Raw genomic sequence first — 26312 nt, forward strand, 5'->3', positions numbered from 1 at the left:
TTTAGAACTGCTGAACAGCTGGAGGCTAAGCAGCTTTCACACCCCCCCTTGCATGCATTCGTAGGTTTTTACCGATCTGCATGCAGGAGTTTGTACACTTTGTAGACAGCAAGATCTGTCTGTTTGAAATCAGGTTAACTCTGAACTGTGTGTCTATGACTTGTGCATACTAAAATGTCCCATTTTAAGGGATTATTTTTCTAAATTTTACTTGGCATTTGGACCCAAGTACACCAATTCATTACACCTTCTCCATGTTATATGTCCTCTACAGAGAACATACAGCATGCATATTATTTTGCAATGACACGAGCGTTAGTACATGATGCCAGGATTTACATTTTCAGACTGAACTACTGTAACAGTATTGAACTGTTTGTTTAATGCAACAATATACTGTTTATTTCTGCATTTAAAGCAAAGACGACCTTTTGGTTTAATGCAGTGAGCTACTCATTTAGTGCAATGTTGAGCTATTCTTTAATGCAGTGAGGAATTATTGGTTTAATGCAATGAACTATTTATTTAATGCAACAATGAACTATGCATTTAATACAGCAAAGAACTATTGGTTTAATGCAATAATGAATTATGCGTTTAATGCAAAGATAATCTATTGGTTTAATGCAGTGAAGTGCTTATTTATTGCAATAATGAACAATTCATTTAATGCAATGAACTATATTTCATGCAATAATAAGCTATTATTTTAATGCAGTGATAAGCTATTGGTTTAAATGCAATGAGCTTTTTATTTCATGCAATAATGAACTAAGCATTTAATGCAGTAAAGGGCTATAGGGATAATGCACTAGACTATTTTTAATGCAATAATGAGCTATTCTTTTAATGCAGTGATGAATTATTGGTTTGATGCAATTAACGATTTATTTCATGCAACAATGAACCATGCATTTAATGCAGCGAAGAACTATTGGTTTAATGCAATAATGAACTGCATTTAATGCAATGATAAACTATTGGTTTAATGCAGTGAACTGCTTGTTTATTTTAATAACAAACTATTGGTTTAATGCAGTGAACTATTTTTTAACGCAATAATGATAGTTTCTTTTAATGCAATGATTAACAATTGGTTTAATGCAGTGAACTGTTTATTTCATGCAATAATTAACAGTTTCTTTATCGCATTAAATGCATAATTAATAATTGCACTAATGAACTATCTATTGTATGCAATCATGTTTTATTTCTTTACTGCAGTTTATGCAGTATGCATTATGCATTTACTGCAGTAAAGAATTATGTATTGAATGCAATAATGAACTATTCCTTTAATGCAATAATGGCATGCATTTAATGCAGTGTTTCAGTATGAGATGTCAGCCACATTCACAGTGTCAGATGTTATTCCCTGTATTAGATATCAGGTATTCAGAAGTCAGAGCATTCTGAAAACACACACGCCCCTGACAGTGGCCCATTTGTCACACTGGGTCTTTGAGATCCAGACCTCGACTCAACGGCCAAATATAGTCAACTGGAGATCAGTGAGAACGCGACGGCACTCTCTCACCTCTGCTCTACACCGCACACACAACAGGCTTAGATATCAGAGCATGTTTTTACACTGGCTCCGTGTTTTACTCCTGCAAATTGGTTAATGTTGACTTCCTGCCTCTGTCTCACCGTCTGCTTTCTCTCGTCTGCTGTTATTTCAGAGTGTCGTTCGCTGTCTTTGGCATCCCAAGTTGAATCAGATCATGGTTGGAACGGGGAACGGTCTGGCCAAAGTTTATTATGACCCGGTCAAGAGTCAGAGGTACACGCAGCCCTTCACACACTCAAAGCAATGCCCTGAAGTTTTGTTCTGGAACTCACTGAAATAACAGAATGTTTGTATAGATTTATTAGAAGTCACAACATAAAAAGTTTTTTTTTCTGGTTTATGCAGTTCTATTGTTAGCAGATGCAAAACATTTTTTGGCTGAAATCAATTGTTTGCAAGTTTAGAACAAAGCAGCATCCTGTTGGAAAGATGAGAATCACGCTGATGCTTTCGGAAGCTCAAATCTTTTTATTCCTTGTTCTTCAGAGGTGCCAAGTTATGTGTGGTGAAGAGTAAGATGAAGGCGAAAAACGCCGAGACGCTGACGCAGGACTACATTATTACACGTGAGTGCAGAATATGTCATGTCATCGTGTTCTTTTTTGAGCCAAAAATATCACGTGACTGATCAGTTAATAACAAAATTCTGCACAATCCTCCAGAAACACTGTGCACTGCGACAGCATCTGCTACGTTTGAACATTTTGAGAAAAATATCAAATGTAGTTTTCCAGAAATACAAATGAAGTAAGTCTGAAACTGCACTCAGACACGAACGACCCTGCGTGATAAGAGTCCAGGACAGCACGCATGATAATACTGGCCCTTTTCTGCCCTCAGAGGTGCCATCCTGCATTAGGTCTTGTCCCAGACCCATTAACCAGATTGTGTGTGTGTGGACTTGCACGAGTGTAAGTGCTTTCCATCGGATTGCCGCTGGTCACCCGCGGGGCACGATGCCATTAGCGCGTGTCACTCCATCATCACGCTTCTGCCACGAGAGCGCCAGTCACGGCAGAGCTGCCCACACCTGACCCCCGAGCGCGTGATCGCCCGCTGCACCCACTTTCACATGCGCTTAAAGACCCTCCCGTTAAGAGCCGTCCGACGTAAAGCGCCACGTGACCGGCACTGGAGAGAGGCGATAGGTCGAGTCCATCGAGTGATGGAAAATAAGGTGACAGGACGCAGAATGATGGTCCATTGAGAAAAAAACGCACAGAATGTGTCGCCGTTAACCTTTTTGCTTAATGTAGCGTGCGCGAGTGGAATTAGCACAGAACTCCTGAATGGAAAAACGCTTCATCTTTCCAACACGGAGAGCATCTCCTGTGACCCTGGAGTAAAACACACACACGCGCCGAAACTCTTCGGCCATTTATTTTGGTTGTGTTTGACAAACTGTGAAATGTGGGCAGCTTAATCAAAAGTAAATAAAAACACGTTGTTCGTGACAATCCTCGATGGTCGCTATGATGTTCTCGAGAGCGTAGTAGTGTATTGCGTTTGGTGATCCGTGTGTGTTTTATGTGCCACAGCTCACGCTTTGCCCATGTTCCGCGAGGCTCGACAGCGCAGCACCAGGAAACAGTTGGAGAAGGACCGTCTGGACCCCATCAAGAGTCACAAACCAGAGCCGCCCGTGTCTGGTCCAGGTGATGTACCGCCTGTCTTACGCTTCAGTCTCGTACACTTTCTGTGAACATGGTACAAAATGGTATCTCGTAAAGCTTTTCAAAAAACCTTTTGGGTTAAGAAATAAACAAGTCAGTCATTGAGCAAGTACATAAGAAAACCGTTTTAAAAACTTAAAAACTCACAATGGAAAGCTTATAACAATGATGTATGATTGGAGATGCTGGGTGGGGTTTTGTTAGTTTAGCGTCATTTGACCTAATTCGCTTTGAAAAATTGACATATACTAACCTGCGATTTCATGCGATAACTATAGATGGCGATAGAGAGAGAAAAGTTACAGAGTGAAGTTAAAAATCCAACGAGTCAAGAACACGACCAGTTTTAAACCCATTTCACTTTTCTCAACAGTTTAGTCATAATTGTGACATAATCTGTCAAAGTAATGTGTAATTCATTGTTTACGAGCATTTTTAGTCAAGGACCCCTCTTTTTCAAATAATGATTTAATTTAATAGCGTCACTGTAAACTGTTCGCAGAAAGAGTCACAGACCCACGGCTTTTGTCTTGAGCGTTCATCTCAGCATCCCAGAGTGCAACGGGGCTTTAAGACAGTGGCTTTGAGTAAACACTCCGTATGATTACATTATAAACCTGGCGGAGAACCAGGAGCGGTGGTCTCGACTTCACGGTGATTCCTCACCCTGAGACTCACAGAAGCCTCCCATCGCTCGCTCACCACAACTCATGTTCTCCTCATATCCCCGTGTGTATAAACACAGCGTAAATATACTTTTCCGAGGATGTTTTGTTAACGTTCGCGTGAGCGAGGGAGGCCCCTGTTTTCCAAAGCCGTCTCCATTTACCCGGGGCATTCTGGGAATGTTGTGGGGACGGTGTTGTGTTTTGCGTTCATAGCAGTGGTCAGAAATTCTGTGTTTGCTTTACTCTGACCTTTTCTTGTGTGTTTGGAGCAGGTAGGGGTGGGCGTGTGGCTGCCCACGGGGGCACGTTGTCTTCTTTCATCGTGAAAAACATCGCTCTGGACAAAAGCGACGACAGCAACCCGAGAGAAGCCATCCTGAGGCACGCCAAAGAGGCTGCGGAGAACCCCTTCTGGATCGCCCCGGCTTATAAAAAGTGAGTGGAAAGAATTGTGGGTTGAACAGGTACAAAAATCTAGTGTACTTCTTCACAGTCCGACGGGCTGTAAACTTCCTGCAGCCAGCTGGCAGGTGCGCAGGTAACGTGTGAGACGGGTGTCACAGACAGAAAGTGCCGGTGAAACCAGAGCGTGATGAGAGAGACAGGTGTGTGTGTGCGGTTCAGGTTACACGTGTGTGTGTGTGTGTGTCACACCTTCAGTGTCACACCTCCGCTAACAGGTGCATAAATGTTTGAAGACCTGCAGCAAACGGAAAACCTCCGATTACAGGACACGCTGTGAGCTTTTTTTTTACGTCCAAAAATATACAAAAGCAGTTGAACACTTGAGCCAAACTTAAAGGGACAGTTCCCCCTCAAATGAAAGTTCTGTCATCAGAACTCACCCTCGCGTCATTTCAAACCTGCCAAACACAAAAGAGGATATTTTGAAGAATGTTGGTAACCGGCCCCCATTCGCTTGCATTGGTTTTGTGTCCATACAATAGAAGTGAATTGTTCGGTTATCAACTTTCTTCAAAATATCTTCTTCTGCGTTCTGCAGAAGAAAGAAAGAAAGTCATGCAGGTTCGAAATGACAAGAGGGTGAATAAATGATGACAGAGTTTTCATTCTTGGGTGAACTGTCCCTTTAAAAATGTTTGAACATCATCACGTCGAGGTTTTGGAACAGAACTGTGATGTTGAAAACGGAGACAAAAAGATATTGTGACACTCCGTGGTTGTCTAATGATAGCGGAGCATGTTCATCTACACCTGCGGTTCATCTGCAGGACAGGTGTGAAGACGAGGGGAAATGACCTCATGCTTCCACTAACATCACCTTGACGACGCTTTATTAAACGTCACTGCAAAAAAGTTACAGCTCCAAAAATCCCATTCCTGTGTCATTTCCATCTTCATATTTCAATGACAGATTTCATCCTGGTCTTTGTTTTTGACTGAATGCTAAGTATATTAAATACTTCTCTCTTTGAAAAGTTTGCAGAGTTTATGGAACTTTAATGGCAAAGGAAATCCCACTTTTACGTTCTGTTTATAGCAGTAAAATAAAAACAGGGTATAAGCAAACGCATCTGTCTTGGGTTTGTATGTATGTCACAGTCATCACATTACTGAAATATACTTTCTCAGATCAAACCCCGTCAGACGCTTTTATCGGTTCATCTCGAGTTTTCTGCTCTCGTCTGGATGTTTGTCTGGAAAGATCGGCGTTTGACTGTTTGGTGTCCGTTCAGATGCATTAGAAGAGCTAAACGAAGCCGAATCTGTTCTTTATGGATATCATGATGAAATCAAGCTTCTTCATATACAGAGATCATTTTAAATCCGGTGATTGGATTGGACGGGAATGAGGAACGATGAGGTTTGGTTCGGTTAGATTGGTTTGTTTTAAAATCTGATTAAACGATGTAGTTTTAATAGTTTCCTTTTTCTCTCATTTAGTATTTTCTTTTAATTATTAATATTATAATTAATTATTATTAATCTGTTATTATTATCATTATAAAAAACATTCTTTGTCTAATTTGCTTCATCGTTTATTAAATTCAGCATTTTCACTTTAGTTTTTACACTGCAAAAAATGACTTTCTTACTTAGTATTTTTGTCTTGTTTTCCAGTACAAATGGCAAAAAATTCTTGAATCAAGATGCATTTTCTTGATGAGCAAAATGACCTAAGAAAATAAGTCTTGTTTTTAGACAAAAAAAATAATGAAATTTCAGTGAATTTGTGCTTAAAACAAGCAAAAAATTCTTGAATTAAGGTTTACCTTTTTCTTAGTCACTAAATTTAAGATTATTTTTCTTACCCCATTGGCAGATTTTTTTTGCTTGTTTTAACCACAAATTCACTTAAATTTCATATTTTTTGTCTAAAAACAAGACGGGTCAGTTTGCTCATCAAGAAAATGCACCTTGATTCAAGAATTTTTAGACATTTGTACTGGAAAACAAGACAAAAATACTAAGTAAGAAAGTCATTTTTAGCAGTGTACGTGATTCTTTTGCAATTGATTGCTAAGGAAACCAGACCATTTTTACAAATAAAACAAATAAATCCTTTGAAAGTTGAAAAAAACGATGAAATACACTTTTTAAAAGGATGCGTTAAATAATAACACATTTTTGTGTTATAAAATGACGCATGTTAAAATTGTATGCGTTAAATAAACAAACGTTTATTCAAGCTTGTTTTTAAATTTCGGCTCGAATGACAGAGGTGTTCTTTGGTGTTCCAGGTTTTCCTCATTGAAATGTTTGTGTGTAACAGTATCTACATCATTAGAAGAGAGTAGTCTCGTCTCATTACTCAATTACTACAGTAATGACACATGTGACACTAATGAGGCCATTGGACACAGAGAAAAGCTAATGATCTGATAATATGATGCCGCGTCTGTTGTGTGCTTTAATCGCTGTCGTCAGGTGTCCGCACACACACACACACACACACACACACACACACACACACACGGAGTGTGTAGATGACACTCAAGAAGACGACTTGTGGATTCAGGTCAACATCTCTAGTGTCTCAATGTGTCATTCAGAAGTTTCTACACTATTGTGTGTTGTGTTTTACATTTGCATTTATCCGAAGTGACTTCTAGTGCATTCAGTCTAGTCTCTTTAGATAGAAATGTCTGCTAGATGCGTACATGTTAAATTGTTTTTTTCACACCAGTGTTTCTCACGCTCGCTCGTTTTATCTGTGACTCATGATGGGATGTTTATATGAGAAACATTGTCCTGTCGTGCTTGTGGGGAAGGAAAACATTCGAGGGATTTTGGGCGAACGTATTTTCATTTTTCTAATAAGAATTAATTGTAATAAAAGTAAAAGACATTTTTACAGGTGCAGTCCTATAATATTTCCACGGCTGTGTGTGTGTCCGGCTATGACTCAACACACAGCAGATGTTGGATTTTAATCAGCGAGTGCCGTGGATGAATGGAAGTAGGGAAATGGATTAATCCCTCGCACTGTCAATCACTCCTCACCTCTCTCTCTCTCTCTCTGTCTCTCTCTCTCTCTCTCTCTCTCCCTCATGTGTCTCTCTTCTAATTGTCTCCTCTCTCATCTCATCTTTCTTCTTCTCTTCTCGTGTCTCATCTCTCTTCCTTCTCCCTCTGTGTCTCTCTCGATGTTCTCATATCTTCTACCACATCTCTCCTCTCATCAACTCCCTCACTCTCTCTCTACTCCCTCTCCCTCCCCTCCGCTCTCCCCTCCCTTCTCCCTCTCCTCTCCCTCTCTCCTCTCTCTCTCTCTCTCTCTCCTCTCTCTCTCTCTCTCTGCTTCTCTCTCTACTCTATCTCTCTGTCTCTCTCTCTCTCTCTCCATCTCCTCGTCTCCTCTGTCTCTCTCCTCTCCTCTACTCTCATCATCTCATCGCCCTCTCTCTCTCTCTCTCTCTCTCTCTCTCTCTCTCTCTCTCTCTCTCTCTCTCTCCCTCTGTGTCTCTCTCGCTCTCTCTCTCTCTCTTCTCTGGACAGGACGCAGCCAAAGCCTGTGTTTGCTGAGGAGGAGGATGAAGAAGAGGAAGACAAAGATCAGCCAGAATGGAAGAAACGCAAGATCTGATGAGATTTACTCTTCCAGTTTTTCTCTGAGGGGAATTTGTGCTAATTTGTCATTTGTTTAGAGAAGACAGTCGATTTGATATTGTCAGTTGTTGTTTTTTACTGTCCACTTTTGTTTTTGTTCTTTTAGATAAAAAATAAACACACTTTGTGAACAATGCAGTTTTTCTTGGCGAACACCTTTTTCTTTACATTTTTGATAACACTGATGTCCAGTGCTGATGTCAAGTTATTTTCATCGTATGTGTGTGCGGTTCTTCTCGTGTGAGGTCACATGTTTGCGTGATGTCCAGTGGGTAAACAAACAGGTCACAGAAGAATCAGAATCCGTGCGGTCGCTCTTGCGGTGAGTCAGCGTGGCCTTTAAATATTTACACATTTTAGTTTTGTTGTGAAGGCCTCAGGCTCTCGTTGAACCTGCCGTTCACATTTACAGATTACATCACAATGATTTCTCTATTTGTTTTTTAATCATATATTTTTTCCTAATTTCTGTGATGAGAATTTGTAGGACATTGTTCTTTATGTTCATATAATAACGTCATAATGTAATGCTTCTTAAAAAATGTATTAAGTATCATTTCTTCTGATGGAGTGAAATGCAACATGTTCTCATTATGACAAACAGAGATGGACATTTTCATCGGTACTAAAGTGTTTGCTACATTATAAGCGTGTATCATGCTTTTTACTCCACCAGCTTTTGTGTCAATTCTTTTTACCTTTAACACTTAAAGGGACAGTTCACCAAAAATGAAAACTCTATCATCATTTACTCACCCTCTTGTCATTTCAAACCTTTATGACTTTCTATCTTCTGCAGAACACAAAAGAAGATATTTTGAAGAAAGTTGGTAACCGAACGGTGCTGGCCGGTTAACAACATTCTTCAAAATATCCTCTTTTGTGTTTGGCAGAAAAAACTCATACAGGTTTGAAATGACACGAGGGTGAGTAAATGATGACAGAATTTTTATTTTGGGGTGAACTGTCCCTTTAAGAACATTAAATATCTAGTAGCTTCTTGCATTTTACTTGATTTTTAATGTACTTAAGCTCTAAGTCTGAATAGAAAACTGCATGCAACAAGTATTTATGAAATGTTATGGTATAAAAAATAGGATATACGCTTTATGCTTTATAATGTAGTAAAGTAAAAACACTGATGATGTACAGATGCTTGAAAATTGACTTAAGTGGAGTTAAATATTTAAGTCCCGCAATCCGTTTTCCTACATCGAGTAGTTCAGTCCATATAAACCAGAAATGATGTCAAAAATTCGATGACATTATTTTTGCTGACCTGTTTCGTCTGCATTCTAGATAACCGCATTATTGAAACGCCTCTCACAGATGATTGTAAACATCTACTTTTAGATCGCTTGCATAAGCCGATATCTATAACCGATGTCGATGATGATACTGTTTGAGAATGAGGTGGCCACCGCAGTATACGTGGATTATATGTCTCCGCGCACTACAACTGGATGGAATTTACCCTCTGGCTAACCTACAAGACATTTTCTTCCTTTAAAACTGGAGATATGATCTTGAAACACTATCACATTCTCAGAGTCCCACTAATGCACTTTAGTTTTCTCTCCGTTTAAGCCCCAAGCGTCCGGGGTCTGTCCTAAAGCGCCTGGATGGATGTGTGCAGGGATTTCCCAACGGTTCTTGAGTGTTATAGGATCGTGATCCGCCGGACCGGATCTCTGTCCCGTGCCTCAGATCATCTGTCAAGACGGACCCCAGCTGTGATGGACACGATCAACCCCAAAAGCAAATCGTCCGCGGGTCACCACTGAACGTCCCACAGGCAGGTGAATAATTGCAAAGTGGGCGCGTTTATTCGGTTTGTGGGCCAGCGAGACTATTCTGAGTGCTGATGTCAGGAGCGCCGGCCGCTCCAGTGTCTGTTACTCACCGCAGAATGTTGGAATGCCGAAGCGGGTGATGTCACAACTCATCCATGCCTAGTTTGCTCATCTCCCGCTTTAGTTGTGAGGGATCGGGCGTGCCGTGGGCTCGGACCCCCGCTGCGCCCTATAAGTCAATGGGAGCTGTCAGTGGATCGTATATCTGCCGCTTGTTTTCACGTTGTACTTAAAATGGCAGGCAGTAGTGCTTTCCTGAGGGTGAGAAGTGCTTCATAAACCGAGGCCAGCGGAGCCGGAGACATTTAGTGACTCTGTCAGTCTGTGTACAGATGCTGAATTTAACGGGACGGGAATGTCAGGGATCCGCACGTTTTACACACAGTGGTCAAGTTGTTTGTCCACTTGAATTGATTAGACTTCTGTGTGTGTGTTGACCCAGAGGACAGTTGTTATTGATGAGAAATGTTTGAGTTCACATGAAGATCTTCAGTCGTATTGACTTCTGATTGCAGCCTTGACAAGTCTGAGCTCAGTTCGAGACATTGTTGAGATATGATGAGTCTTACTGTATGTTGCATAATTTGCTCACCATTTAATCTCGTTGAGGTCTAGAAATAACAGATATTAAAGAGATCTCATCTGTGTTTTTCTATGTCTGGGGAGAGTTTATCGTGAATCGGTTTTGTCCAACCGCCATGTTTTTATACTTGGTTGCACGTCTCAATGAGCAGCGAAGAGTTTGCGAGACGTTTCCTGGCAGTAACGTCCCGCTACATGCTTTACACTGGGGCCGTTTCTCAATTCCAAGAACGCAAAGAACGGACTTGTGTTCTCGTGGAGACCGGCCGTGCCTCGGAAGAACGAACTTGGATGGATGCGCCGCAGTGAGTTCTGGGACTCCAAGCGGGTTCCCTACACGGGCAAGGCTGCATTTGATACATCCTTGATATCAAGAACACATCCTGGTACTTTCATGCGTTATCTCTTGTGTTCTTGAGTATTGGAACCGGACTTTGACGGTAATTGTTGACGTAGAGTGAGAACACGAGGACACAAGACCGCATATGGAGAAACGGCCTGAACGTAATCTGTGCTCGTCTTATTCTGGTCCGATCGGTGACACCAGCTGCAGCCTTGACGGAGACCCGCTGTGGTTCTGGGCCCTTCAGTCCCATGGAAACATTTTCTCAGGGTGCCCAGATTTACTGCTCAGCTTGGCTTTACAACCAGCTTTTGTTTACCATAGAATCCTGGGCTGCTGTTCAGGAATGCATTACAGCCGGCCTGGACGGATCTCGGCTCGCCAAACGCTTCCACAGCTCCGAAATGTCTCTCAGCGAGCAGAGAACCTGATCTTCTGCTCTCTTTTCAGAAGTCAGTCATTCAGGCCTGTTATGACGGCTTGCGGGTGCCTACCGTAAACATTCGTCTTTCTTTAATCAATTGCGATAATGATTATTTTGCAGCATTCGACGCGTTTAGCTTTGTGAACTTCTGAGTTCTACCGTAAAAATGAGGCGGGCCTGTTCTGTTTTATACTAAATGTAAACTGCAACGCGTCATTGTTCGTAGTTTAGCTAAATAAATCTTTCAAGCGGAGGGAAAGAGGTTCTCGGTATATTTTGCTGATGACGTCAAAGTATTTTGGAACTAATTCACGCCCCTTGTGATATGACTGAATATTACAATATTTACCACGTTGTTAGTTGCAAGAGTTGGGAAAGTTGTACCTGTACTATTAAAAATGCATTTACGAAATTGTCAGTTTCCAATTCATGTTAATAGTTTTACAAGAAAAGAAAGGAATACTGCAGTGTGCATATCCAGAGTCTTATACAGGTGCAGGATCGAGTATGAAAATAAGGGAAATCCCTTTATTTACATAAAATACCTCATTTATGCACAAAAATTCAATATATATAAAAGTAAAATGTGCAAAAAAGGCGTAGTTACGCAACACTATATTATCTTTTTAAATACACTATAAAAAGGTGCTTAAAAAGGTTCTTCGATGCCACAGAAGAACCTTAACATATGAAGAACCTTTCTGTTTCACAAAAGGTTCTTTGTGGCGAAAAAAGGTTCTTCAGATTATAAAAGGTAAGAGAGAGATGGTTCTTTAAAGAACCTTTGGCTGAATGGATCTTTGTGGAACCAAAAAGGATTCTTCTATGGAGTCGCTGAGAGGAACCTTTTAAGCACCTTTATTTTTGAGTGTATAAACGGTTAAAACAGTAAACAGTAAAAACATAATTTTGCAAATATTACGCAAACCACAGTAATACCATAACTCAATGTTTGATTTTAAGGAACTTTTTCCTATACTTTTGTAGAAGAAGCACTTTCTGTTCGTGTAAAGTCACCATATGATGTCTGGATTCTGAAGCAAAACCAGGTGAGAAGTTCTGGTTCAGCGAAATGTTAAGACTTTGATGATTCACTCAACGCACACAAGAACCTGATAGAAACGCATTTTATTTTGTAAAAAGTTATAAAATGAATATTGTACAAAAATAAAGTCTGTAAAGAGCTTTGGTTCAGTAACACAAAACAAGACAGGACCAACAAACACTGCAGGACAAGATGCGACGCTCACATCTGTAACATTTCTAGCCAGGAATCCTTAAACGTAGCTTGCAAGCTCAGGTCATGTACACTTCCGTCATACAACAGAGAACAGGAGTGTGTGTTTTGGCTTTTGCACGTTGTATCTGTAATGCAAAAGCAATAAGTGATGTTCTGGTAAATGGAGGTAGCTCATGCCTAGCAAAGGTTGGCCTAAATACTTTAGAAACGGGTGGATTTGTTCAGTGAGCGCTGGGGGATTACCACATAATCGGGCTCTGTGTCTTGCGGATGGTAATACACGGCATCATAAAGGTGCGTTTATCTATCGGCTCTAATGTCGTCTTACTCTAATGTGTGGATGAATTGACCTGTTTCTGAGCGTGTGTGTTTACTATCACCAGCTGACTCCGGGAGAACAGGCCTGGTCTTGGATTGTTAAGAAGTTTCCTAATGCCATTAAAGTGTAGACAAAGCAGATTTGATATAATTGGTCTTAAACGATGGGGAGTCTTGCCGACCACGGCAGTTTTACATTTCATTTGTGCAGATTAATGGGTAAAATCTGTGGGGGGATTGCGTGACCTCGGCGATAATTCCAGGTTACCAGACGCTCGCCAACTGGTCAACCGTTATGAAAGGTCAACGCAACATCATTTACTGTGATCAAAAGGTAAGGACGGCCTTTAGCGTGCCCGTGTTTCTGTCTGGCTTCATTACAGTGAGATATAAACACATCGGGCCAGGCTGTATTTTAAAGAGATAATTGGAGTCGAGCCATTTGAGTTCCTGTAACAACCACCAAAAACCTTCTGGGTAAACAACTGGGCTCTCGCTGGCTTTTGTATTTTTTTTGTAATGAATTCTTTGAGTGATGGAACATTTTTAAAAAGACTTTTGCAAAACATCAGCTCTTTATTTTGTGGCGTATTAGTTGGTCCACTTATTTCTTGCTGTGAAATCATTCTGCCTTGCTTATGATCTTGTGTGTTGTTTTTAAAGAATGGGCGATGCTGGGGCTGGAGACGGATGTTTTTTTCCAAACACTGAAAGCATAAAGGGATGTCGTCCATCATCTGTCTGCTTTTCAGCCAAAAATGAACAATTCATCAGTTAAGTACCCGACTACACATTAGCATTCGTCTGTGACAAGGACATCTTACAAAGGAAAGTGATTCATACCCCCAAGCTTCAGGTATTATAAAGGTAGTCTACATGAACCAGACGCGATATTTCACATCTTTTGTAGTCGCATGATGACTTTACGTGAGGAACAGAATGGAATTTAAGCTTGATCTTCCTCTAACCCGGTCTCTGATCTTATTTGGTCACAAACCTGAAGTAGCAATGATGTTCAATCAAGGCAGATGGACAGATTATTAGTACATTTTTTGTTTGTTTTCTACACAAAGCACATGACATCAGAATACTCGGGGTTTGGCGGTATGAATCACCATCCGCTATCATTGAATTCAAAACAGCAGTTTAGATATTCTGCTTAAAATTGAGATGCCATTGTGTTGCACAGACGAAAGAAAATCAACAATAGGGGGAAAATGCTGGTTGTTTTAACACACCGTTGGGTAAAATATGGACAAACCCAACATTGTAAAAAAACCCCGGAAAGTGTCTGGCAGCTGGGGTGCCAGGAAAATGCCGTAAAATAACTGTTTTCAATGTTTTCCTTGTAAGGTTTATTTTTTTATGAAATTTGATGTTTTTACATTCTGTAAAATTACCGTTTTTTACATTATACGTGAAAAATCTGTAAAATTATTTTTTATAGTGAACTGTTGGGTATGAATGAACCTATGTTGGTTTGTTTAAATCCATGGTTGCGTCAAAAAAAGACAAAAACATGACATTCTAGGTAACGTTAAACCAAGCGTTGGGTTGATCCATATTTTATGATAAAACAACCAGCATTTTTATAGTGTCGATTTTTGGGTGAACTGCTTGACTTTAGAAACACATGCTCCAATTTGGCACCATCCAAGACAGAGAACCAAATAACTTTCTAAAATAAATAAGAAAAAACACTCTTATACAATGGATTGCAATAAATAACAATAACTTAATTAAATCTCAATAAATACATATTCATATATACTATATATATATATATATATATATATATAGATAACTTTCTGGATATTAAAGATCTGAAGTCTGTTGTTGTGGATGTATTCGTGTCTGTCCACAGGGTGTGAGGTGACCGCTCGTTCATCTACAGCGTAACGTAAAAATCCAAGTTTCGTACTCTGTTTGTGTAAATGACTTCTGATTTTTGACTTTATCTATAAGCTGTCCTTTTAGGGGACATTTTGTGATTTGGTATCATGAACGCTGATCGGCTGGAGGCCAGTTCTACAACACATCACAGATCTCTCAAACCTCGCTCCGTCGTCTTTGTTTCCCAGCAGGTCCAACACGAAAGCGTTTCTCAACGCTCGACACCCTGACTCTCGCTGTAGTCCGCTCGGTCGGCGGGTCAGACGCAGGCGCACTTTTTAGCGGAATGTTTCTTTAGTGTGTGGTACTCCAAGCTGTCGTCCAAGAACGAGATGTCGTCGTCGAACACGATCGGCCGACAGCAAGTCCTTGAGGGCGTTTCTTTGTCCAGCTTCTTGTTGTGGGTGAGGTTGTTCAAGATCTTGTCGTAATTGGTCTCAGAGTCATAACAGGGTCCGCTACAGTACCGAAATAACAACTCCTCTTTGGTGCTGTAGCCCAAGCCCAGATCCGTCACGTTGAGGTGGATCTCTTTCAGCAGGCATCCACGCCCGGGACCTTTGACCCTCTCGTCTCGACTTTCCTTCCCCCCTCGGCCGCCGCCTCGTCCACGACTCCTCTTTTTGTCTCCGCGACCCCGGATGCTCCTCTTGCCGTTTGTAGCTCCTCGCTGACGCCCTCTGTCCCTCTTCCCTTGAGACCCTCCGTCTGACTCCGGGGAGCGCCGCAATCGGCCGATAGTCGCTTGGATGAAGTCCATGACATCCTCGAACTGCTCCGGGTAAAGACTGTTTGCATCATCTTTAACAGACAGAGAAAACATATCAGCATAATGACAGATTTGTTCATTGCAGTACAATATTATTATGTACTGTATATACAGCGTTTGTTTGTCGATGACTCGCTGGATACGATTCCCGTGTGATGGAAAATCTTATAGATGATGACATTGAGGTACGGCAGAATACATCTGCTCATCCACAAACTCAAAACATGCACGACAGGAGAGAGTAAGAGTGCTTTGATCTGTACGTAATACACCATGATTTCATTATGGACTGAACTTTGATTTCACAAAGTACATCATGTCACAGTTTCCAGAGAAGCCCCAAAAATGGTGATATTATATATACTAACTAACTGTTGAATAAATTGACTCGAATGATTTTTTTTATTGACGTATACGGATTTATTCACTCAAATAATGCTGGGTTTCTTCAACCCATGGTTTAAGTAAAATATGGACAGACCCAACCGTTGGTTTAAATGAACCTAAAATGTTTGAAACAACCCAGCATTTATTTGTAAATGAATTGCTTTTACACTCTTAAAAACAAAGGTGCTTAAAAGGTTCATCACAGCGATGCCATAGAAGAACCATTCAGTCAAAGGTTCTTTAAAGAACCATCTCTTTCTTACCATTTCATAAACTTCGGATGTTAAAGGATCTTTATAGAACCGTTTAGACAAAAAAAGGTTCTTCTATGGCATCGAAGAAGCACATTTATTTATAAGAGTGTACAATAAAAAGAAGTCGATCATTTCTATTTCATCAATTTCGAATCTTTCTTCTGTGAAACAAAATAGACGATATTTTGAGAAATGTCTCAGTGGTTTTGTCTTCGTACAATGGAAGTCAATGGGGTCCAATGTTATTTGGTTACCAACATTTTTCAAAACACTCTTCTTTGTGTTGTGCAGATGAAAGAAAGTCATACAGGTTTGAAATGACATGAACGATGAAAGGATTTTCATTTTTGGTTCAACTATACCTTTAAGAACGCGTTTCCCCAATGCATTTTCAGCTTTGGCAGCAACCAAACAAACTGCTCGACATTTGCATTCATTTATATTTATTTATAGCAGATACTTTTATCCAAAGTGATTTACAATCTGAAAATGGCAACCGACGTCTCACAAATCTGTAATAGGTAGATTTTTTTGAGCACTACTGCATAAAAATAACACTAACACTAACCGCACCTCTCACACGCATGCACATCTGTTTAAGGTTGAAGACTGAACATATGGCAGGTTAAGTATTCACTGTGTTTTGGGTGTGGTGCCAGTTCACCCTTTATTTGAAGCGTCTGCACAACCGCTGCAGGTGTGATGATGGAGGTCATTGTTAGATCCTTCAGGTTGGTGTCTGTTGCGTAACTAACAGCCAGTAGGCTACATGATCCATTCCACAGCTGACGGGACGCAACGCTATCAAGTGAATCTAACAACAGTGGTCACGACTCCAAACCTGACAGCATTTGTTTTCTGAGAACACATCTTAAAGGGGATAGCGCACCAAATTTCGTCATTATTTATTCAGTCTCGTGTTGTTTAAAACCTGTATGACTCTTTCTTCATTGAAACACAAAAGAAGATATTTTGGGAAATGTCTTGTTTTGTGTTCAGTCAATGGTGGCTAGTGTTGTTTGGTTACCATCTTCAAAATATCTTCTTTTGTGTTCTGCAGAAGAAAGAAATCCATACAGGTTTGGAATGAGTACGTAAATGACGAACAAATGTTTATTTTGGGGCGAATTAAGTCTATTTTGTCTTGCCAACTGCATCTCAAAATAATCTTTCTTCATATCTTTCAATATATTTGTTTTCTAAATGCAGGTACTCTTATGCAATAAATGATGCTTGTTTTAGACGGAGACGTGGATTCAGAGAGTATTTTGTCAGTGAGTGCTAAGCTCTTTGTGATGTTTCTTAAGACGGCTTTAAACTACCATTTGTAAGAACGCTTTACAGAGAAACACAGACGGTAATACAGCGACCCAATCCCCAAAATACCAGACCCTGAGTGCTTCAACATGTGTTTGTTTTCTCCAGATCAAATCGGCTGTTGTTCACTATAGTTTCAGCACGCCTGCCGTTATGCAAGGCTCGGGCCGGGGGTCCGCGCAAGGATCTCATTGTCTTCCGAAACAACGCCATGCCTATTTTACAAGCCTATAGACCATATCGCTCACTTTAAGTTCCCATGATAGAGGGAAGGTGAAGGGTTCCGGCGAGAACATCCTTCAAACGCTCGGCTGTCATTGGTAGAAAGCGTGTAATTGTACTACCGCGTCAGATGGGGTCATGCTGTTCGCTGTTAAATATCTCTCCCGAGTATTTATTTCCCCACGTTCTCTGTTGGTGCCAACGAGAAAAGAAAAGTGCGGAAACCGTTCTACCAGCTTTGACGATAAAACACCTCAGTAGCTCATTGTCATAATCCATAAGATTATAAAACACTTTGCCTTGGAAAGTTTCCACGAGAATTAAGAAGGGGGCTCTCTAATAAGCTCGGACTTATTAGATATTTATGCTGTAAGGTAAAAGAGACAAAACACATCATCTTGTTGAATGTCTGTTATGTAAAGCATATGTTTAGTTGATGCTCATGAAGGTCACGCTTTAGCCGAGGCAAAATATTCTTCCAATATACGCTCAGATTTGTGCATCTGCGTGCATTCACCGCCGAGCCACGTTGCTCAACATGCAGCTATGCAAGTAATTGAAAACAGCTCGATAATTTCTCAGATTGAACAGAAAAGACCCCAAAATGCTCCAAACACAGTAAAGAAAATCTACATGTCAACGTTTGCAATCATTCTAGTTGTGTGACTTACATTGTTCTTCCATGAAGGCTTGTTTAAGGTCTGTGGTTTCAGGTCGAGAGTCTATGGTGGGGTCCGGAGCGGGGGTCTCACCGAAGGCTCTTTTGGACGGCTGCAGCTTGTGGAAGAGGGGACGTGCGGAAACGGAGGTCAGGAGCAACAAACACGTGGCTATAATGTCCCATAACTTCATTTTAGACCCAGTTCCTTCGGGGGAAGCTGCAACGGTATGACGGTAAACACTGTAATATCTGCACACTGATAAAAGAATCTGTGGTGGTCTTTCTCATGGTATGTTTTGATAAACACGGCATTTATTTTGCGTTTGGCTCTATAGGAGGTAGATCAAAGGGAAAAGAGCTTGTAAGCGGTGAGAAGTGCAGAATAAAACATTCAGATGACGGTTCAGCATGAAATGTGTTCTGCAGGCTGCAGCCCTGTTAATGCCGAACAGATTTCTGTCAATATTACAGAGGAGAAAAAATGTGTGTTTTCTGCCAGAGACCCCCCCACCATCACCCAACACACACAAACACTGATGTGTAACTCTTATTGACGGAAAGGCAAAGAGAACAGACGGCTTTCATGAATATAATGATGTTTTACAATGGCTTTTATGATACTTTATTGCAGTAATTGGCACTTTGCTCCAATTATTGATAGTAAAGACATAAGGTTTAGCTCATAAAAAGCCTGAAATAAGATTAAATTAGTTATTAATATAGATGTAGAGTTATTGGCTTACAGTAGATTTACACTAACGCATCGTTTTTTGAAGTGCAGTCACAGCCACATAAATGCCTGAGATTTTTTTTTGTGTTAAGGGTGTTGCCTGTTCAAATGCATGTGTTCAAATGCATTTGATTGACTAATTTATTTCTTTTAAAGCGTTTTACAGTCTGCTGCTTCTAAGAGCTCAGAAAGCAATAAAACATCAGTAACTTTTCTTCCTCTCCAAAGAACCAACCCTATACTGCACAAGCTGTTCTTTGGTCAATCTGGTCAAAATATATATGCAACACTGTATATGTAAAAGAACAACTCCTCTAATGTCCATTTCCACAGGCAATATATATGAAACGCACCTTAAATGTGGCCCATGCAGACCAGCGCTTCAGAGAAAAGCCAAATTCCCAGTAAATCAGGAAACATTTACAGATCCAAGAGACGCACTGAGTATCCTCAAATATGCCGATCCCGTATCCATTCAAAGCATTTTATCCACTAGATCCAAACGGAGCGAGCGCGCAAGTGTCCAGATCTTCAGTGTCCGGCTGACGCGCCGCGCGGCTCACTGTGCGCAACGAGACGCGCGATCCTGTGATGCTGCTGCTGCTGCGCGTCTGTCATGTGAAGGAAAGCAGCTGCGGGGCGTCAGATGGAGACATCAGGGACCCCAGAGCCCGAGCCTGGATCCAAACTAACTGTGATAGTTTCCCGTGTCCAAACGGCGCATGAAAACGCGCCGCATTCTGCCTCCAAAGCGCAACGCGATGCGTTTCGACACAGGTGAATGGTGTTATCCACGCAGATCAGGTGAGAAGCACGCAGAGCACTGATCCACTCGCGCGTAGGTTCAACGCGATTGACGCGCGCGCTCAGCTCCGAGCGCCTTTAAATATGTTGACGGGTTCGAGCGCACTGACGTCACTCAGCGGGAGAGATCCATCAACCAATCAGAATCCTCATAGCTGGAGATTATAGGACAATAACACCAAATAGAAACAAACGTCTATTTACCTTGGTGCTAGCCTACATGAACATGATCCTTATTCCTTATAAGATAGACCTGAGTTACACAAATAAAAATATATATGTATTCATTTATTTATAAAGCACTTTACAGCTGAGTATTTTAAGAAGCTTTGACTGAAAGGTTGTTTGGGGAACCAAAATGATCCTTCTATGACATTGACGCGAATAACACTTTTAGCACCAGACATAGTTGACTGTTATCCTATGCTATAGATCAATAAATGAACAAAACAAGCTCACACTCTCCATTTATTACACACCAGCTAGAAGTAAAAACTATTTTTTCCTACCATGGTCAAAGCGTTTGCTATATACTAGTATCGTTTCTATTATGGAGTTTTGTTAGGCAGTATGTGTATTTTTGTCAAAACATGCCCCATTCCAAAGGATTAATCTCAAATTGCATCATACAAGCCATATTAAACACAGACGTCGATTTAAAGAAAAACAATGCAAAATATGACAGCAGCCTGTTCAGACAATTCAACCTTGTCTGGCATTATAAAGCGAACGTCTCCAAACATCCTGCTCCGATTCTGAGTATCCACGGAGGTCATAATGTCAAGCAGACAGCAGAACACTCGGCGGGTTGAATTAGAAAAGTGTGGTGTGCAAAAGCAGATCTCTGAAGATTATCATTTCTATTCTTGAAATGTCTGTGTCAAATCTCTGGTCTGTACGCTTTCCAACAAGAGTTGGAACAGTCTCTCTATAGGGTGAATTTAATCAGGGATATCTTCATATACGCGTCTTCAGAAATGTCTTCTCGATTGTTTACGTCGACTATTGTCAAAGTTAAAACGCTGCCTTTCATCGAGATTTCCTGCAGAAATCTTTGTCATAGAATTCTTCGTCAAGGGCCAAACCCTGAAACCTAACAAAGAGAGATCCTAACAGACAGGACATGACATGTTGCGCTTTGAATAGGTATTAAGGTGAATATTGAGAACTTGGAGGGCCCTGTGATGCGTGTTCTCCTGCTCTGTGTTCTTAGAATAAGGGCTCAGAAATGGGCCGTGTGTTTTTATGTGCTTCCCGACAGAGGTTTCTCTCAATGAACAAAACTCTTGCCTCTAAACTTTATGGCTTATACAGTACAGGACAAACGTGCTATTGTAAAATATTGAATTGCAAAAGCACTTTCTTATTGACTTAAGATCAAACTTATATGCTGTGATAAAGAAGAGAAAAGCAAACGTTTTTTTTAGAGATGTTGTATGCGAACCAGGTGTACACATGCCTCTCCATTAGATAATTGAAAAGCTGACTCGTTCATGACCTAAAGTTTCACATTTCTAGTCAGGATTATGTCTAACGGTTTGTTGCTTTCTTGCGATTAATACAGAGAATCCTTATGTCATTTACACTGGTGAACCAAACTCAAACTGTGCGAGACTTCAAGTAATAGTCAGCACAACAGCCCCACCGGCATGTGATATTACTTAAAAATTGTATAAAAGAAAATAAATATGTAAGCCGCATCTGTGTACTGTGACAGCATATACTACATTAAATAAAGTACACACTTCTTGACCGTTAAATTGCCATTTTTTTAAGTTAAAATATATATATTTTTAAAAGTTTGTTTTCATGTTAATTTCGGTTTTAATTGTATTACTAATTTGTTATTGATTTTGTTATTAATAAAAAAAAATTGAAATGCTATACACAGTAGGTTTAGTTTTAGTTAGTTTTTTATTTATTTTCAGTTAATAATTGTAGTGCCTCAACTAAACTATTAGAAACTTATTTCTGTTTATTGCTTCGACAAAATATTTATTTTTTGTTTAGTTTAAGCTTTATAAATAATATTTAAGGCTATTTATTTCATTTTATTGAACAGAAAAGATTTAACAGATGTAATTTTAGGTAACAATAATAATCCTGGTACTAACAACAACTGTAAAAATGTTGAAGTGTTGTTGTTAAACAAGTTCAAATGAACCATTTCTTTGTTTCTAAACCACTTACACTTGAAAAGATCCACCCTGCCTCACAGTATTTTAAAATGTTCGCTTTTTGCTCGTGACCACTTCATAAGATGTAACCACAGTTAGAGCTTTTATTTCTTTTATTCAGTCAACTAATACTCATTAACTTCATGTGTATGTTTACTAGTGGACAGGAGCGCAGGAACACTTCGTGTCGTGTTCAGATGTCGTGTGTTTGAGATCAGTCACTTATGAGCTTGAATTTCAGTAAGGATGATGCCTTAGAAGGCAGCTATCTAGTGTATGTAAACAGTGGCACCGAGGCGGCTCAGTAGGTTCTGGAAGCGAGCGGCAGTTTAACATGAATGTCAAACACTTTAATGACAATGTGGAAAATATGCATCAGGGATGTTTGCTTGGATGAAACGCTCAGGCTAATTGAATTACGGCCATACAGTAGTACAAAGACCAGAGTGCTGTCGTGTTTGGATAGTCCGTATCTCTAATGGGTGTTTTCCTGATTTTAAAAAGCTGTCCTCACCACAGCCGAATGCAGGTAACAGATCAAATAAATGTTATTACGGAGCCACGGTGATAAAAGCTGCTTCACCGGTGTGGTGTCAAAGTTCACGCTGAGACTGAGATATATGAAATGCTGGAAATTTCAACAATATTTGCAGTGATGTGTTTGGCATTAGTAGTCATGTGACCTTTATTCTGAATTGCATTTGATCTGACGGCGTGTGTTCGTGTGATCACCTCTGCTGATGTGGCGTTCGGTAATAACTGTGTGATGAAGTTTATTTGGCAGCAGGTCTCAGGTGTGTATATGCGCTCAGGTGTAGTACTCCAGGTGTGTCACCACCCAAAAATGGGTCACAGGTCTGTTGTCATGGAACAATAATACAATTAGAACAAAAAAAATTAATGCTAAAATGAAAATAGTATTCAAATGAACCATGGATTTTTGGAAGGTTGCCAGAGTTTTACTACAAATGTAGCAAAATAAAGGTCAATTTGAAAGAAAAGTCTTTTAACTAAGTACGTATATGAAAAGAAACAACAAAAACAAACTGGATTTGTTCATTTTCCAGACGTGACGCCATGATGCCACGATCCATTATTTTAGTTTTATTGTAGTTTTATATGTTTATTATTATTTTATTTATGCGTTTTATTTTGAAACAGAAATATTTTTTATCAGTTTTGTTAGGCTGTCTGGTTTTTTCATGTTAGTATTTATTATTTATATTGCAATTTAGGTTTAATTGATTTTTTAATTCAGTTTTAGTTTAGTTTTTTATTTTAGTTCGTCAACTTATTTCTAGTTAATAATAGCCTCAATCTTAAACCTCATTCAGTTTATTGCTAATTCTATATTTTTTCAAATAATATTTAGACATATATTTTATTTTATTTCAATGTACAGTAACACATTTTTTTATATTTAATGCTTAATAGTTTTCAGCAATAATAATAACCCTGCCACACTGTAAAAAAATAATTTGACAGAATTTTATTGTAAATTTATTACAGATTTTTTACGTAAAAACATCTGTAATTTTACAGAATTGTACTGTTTTTATTTATTAAACTATGGCAAAAACACATCAATTTACAAAAAAAGACACGTAATTTCACGTATATTTTTTTATATTATGCTATTTTCCTACCGCTCCAGCTGCCAGAAAATGTCATTTTTTTGTACAGTTTTTTACAGTGCATGATCCGGTTGCTAAGGTGTTGTGAGTTGTTGTCTCTTCAGCATTGTTTACATGCACATATCATCACAGCACAACTTATCAGTTCTATTTATAGTCCTATTTGAATTTCACTTGATACCGTTTTCCACCTTGGTTACCTGTGCATGTGGGAAATGATGTCGTCGCTTGACAGCTGGATACAGGTATTTCCTTCAAACTAGTGACTGTCAAGGTTAAAGCAGTTTGAGTCAATGTCCGTCCTGCCAGAGGCTCGGGGCGTGTTTGCTTGACGTGATAAATGCAGATAAGAAATAAATAAAGTTAAGGGCCAAAGATACTGTATTCCTGGACTTTCATCATTACGGATTGTGTTCTTGATGATGTCAAAGCAATGATACATCATCATTCTGTTTTCACAGCGCCGGTCCAGGAGCCAATCCCGTTGCGAGAGAGGTGTCATGTGATTTCTCCAGCCTCAAATGAAGCAAGCAGATGAGGTAATTGTTACCTGGTGGATCTCAGAAGAGGTTATCAATTTTTTCTTTTGGAGAAGAAGCATTTTAACAATTGTTGTCATGCAGTAAGAGTAAGAATAAAAAACCCAACATCTTTTATTTATGCTCAATTCACTTCAGTTCGATTCAATTCAAATTCAAATTTGTTTTATTGTGCTTTTCGTAGTTTAGCATTGTCGCAAAGCAGCTTTACAGAGACACACAATAACAGTGATATCCATTTCGTGAGTAACGTTGCCTTCCGAGCCGTTGAGAGGCCTTTGCACACTTTATAAGAGAAAGTTTGACCCATGATATCATGTCCTCTCAGTTTAGGATGTGACGGCGCTTGTGAAGAACTGCTGTTAATTGATCCCGTTGGCAGATCTCCAGAGGGCTGAATGCTTACAGGAGTCGTGGTGTCCAGCAGCCTGCATAACCCATCCAGGAATCCGAGAGGCCGTTTGATTCCTGTCGGTGAGTTTGACGTGCTGTGGTCAGTTAAGTGCTTGTTTCAGGCCCTGCGCCGTCGGTGTAAGCTCTGAAGAGCACGCCATGTTCTGCGGTCGAGCCTGGGTGCTTTTCTGATCCCAGCATTCACTTTGTTAGGTACCTGTCAGCTTTGACCACCATCAGCTGCTGGTGTTGTCGGTTTATCCCGAGGCATCCGGGACGGTCCAGAAGGACATGTTGTGTTATCAAATGACTTCACACTTTATGTTTAATTTTTCTATTGAATTCATTTATATTACTTTTGTGCACCTCTGGAGTTCGCATGGTGCTTGGGCAAGAGATCTGTGAAGCTACACAAATCGACACGACACGTCACGTCATGTTCATGTATCAGGTCTTTGTTTAAAGGCCATTTTAACATCCACAATCATTTATTTCATCATCACAGTCTGATTCGAAATGTTATTTTATTTGAAGCTGCGACTTTTCCTTCTCTATCGCCATCTATTTTTAAAACATAAAATTGCAGGTTATTTCACCTACTTGTCCAACTGACATTTCCAAAGTTTCAGTGCTGCAATCTGCAACTTTTCTGGGTTTAAAATGAATAAAAATTAGTTGACCAAGTTCAAAAAAATAAAAACGCGATTCGCAAGATTTTGCAAGACAGGTGTGTTTGACGCCATAAAGGCTTAAAGAGCACACAAAGGAACTTAAAACGTACAAAAATTATTAGATTTTTTTTGTTAATTGTTTTGGCGAAAGGACGCAAAAGTTGAGGATTGCTGCTCTAAATACACACATAAAATGCAGAAAAACCCATGCGTTTCAATCAATTAATGTGTGTGAAATGTTATTCTTAAATTTGTGTAGTAAATAATATAACCCAACATTGAAAATCACAGCCGTGCTGATATTCACTACAACAGCACACTTGCTTGTGTAATATTTCAAATGATTTGATCCCGACGGCCCAAAGTAGAAACTTATATTGATCTCGTGTTGATATTTTCATTCGTCCTTGGTTTCTCACGAGCTGTTGATTTCCTGAGGTTGGGACATGATGCTATTTTGATGCTAACCTCTAACATTCAGCACGGCTCGCCAGCACGCTAAACGCGTGGAGTACGCGGACTTAGTCTTGACTTGCATGTAACAAGGTTGCACTAATTGAAGCAGGAAGCGGTGTGCATGTTTAGCACCGAATAGGCTTGAGGACGCAGGAATTGATCCGAACGGGACTGGATCCTGTTTCTGCCTCCAATTCCTCCAGGTCTTGAGTTAATCCAGCTCCAGTCGCAGCGTGAGGATGGGCCGGGGGGGCAGGGAAGCGTGCATCCGATCGCAGAGTTGGCAACACCTGCGGCCGAGAGGATCAAAGAAGCTGCAGTTAAGCCACACACTGGATCCGTGTCACACTATATTCTGAGGATATTATGTGGCTCTCAGTAGCTGCGGCAGCTGGTCAGTTGGACACTGGCGGATCATGTTTGGCTTGTAAGGTGCTCGCTGAAATCGTGGCGCGGTGTTTTTCAAGGTCAGAGAGATGGTTCTGGTTGGATCCGAACGTGACATACTGTATGTAGCGGACATTACAAGTGTGAACAACAAGTCCAATATTCAGATTTAGATATGATCTAGCTGCCTGTTTTGAAAATGAGATAATTGAGAGTCGTGTCTTAAAGGGATAGTCCACCCCCAAAAAGCCCCCCAGAAAAACGGTCATCATTTAA

The 26312-nt window shown here is 40.1% G+C and overlaps 2 protein-coding genes across 4 annotated transcripts in view; one reads left to right on the forward strand and one right to left on the reverse strand.

Annotated features, from left to right (window-relative positions):
• The window catches only part of LOC130546535 (WD repeat-containing protein 70), a 100856-nt gene that overhangs the window by 34330 nt on the left and 40214 nt on the right, over positions 1-26312 (forward strand). For 2 of the 3 annotated variants that reach the window (XM_057321842.1, XM_057321844.1), the window contains exons 14-18: positions 1683-1783; positions 2057-2136; positions 3109-3225; positions 4184-4346; positions 7872-8131. In XM_057321842.1, coding sequence (XP_057177825.1) covers positions 1683-1783; positions 2057-2136; positions 3109-3225; positions 4184-4346; positions 7872-7959 — 549 coding nt within the window. In that variant the 3' untranslated portion in view covers positions 7960-8131. Of the gene's footprint in view, positions 1-1682; positions 1784-2056; positions 2137-3108; positions 3226-4183; positions 4347-7871; positions 8132-26312 lie in introns of those variants that run through there. The other variant, XM_057321843.1, reaches the window with a different exon arrangement.
• On the reverse strand, positions 14172-19807 carry gdnfa (glial cell derived neurotrophic factor a). The gene is made up of 3 exons (XM_057321855.1): positions 19329-19807; positions 18256-18462; positions 14172-15436 (listed from the first exon to the last, which is right to left on the reverse strand). Exons 2-3 carry the CDS (start codon positions 18434-18436, stop codon positions 14895-14897), a joined length of 723 nt encoding a protein of 240 aa, XP_057177838.1. The 5' UTR covers positions 18437-18462; positions 19329-19807; the 3' UTR covers positions 14172-14894.

The sequence above is a fragment of the Triplophysa rosa genome, linkage group LG22 (assembly GCF_024868665.1).
Source record: "Triplophysa rosa linkage group LG22, Trosa_1v2, whole genome shotgun sequence".
NCBI classification, from domain to species: domain Eukaryota; kingdom Metazoa; phylum Chordata; class Actinopteri; order Cypriniformes; family Nemacheilidae; genus Triplophysa; species Triplophysa rosa.

Coding starts and splice junctions, on each gene's coding strand:
- gdnfa (XM_057321855.1), bottom strand. CDS start 18,436: ATGAAGTTATGGGACATTATAGCCACGTGTTTGTTGCTCCTGACCTCC. Junction 15,437..18,255: donor AGCCTTCATGGAAGAACAAT/GTAAGTCACACA, acceptor TGTCTGTTAAAG/ATGATGCAAACAGTCTTTAC.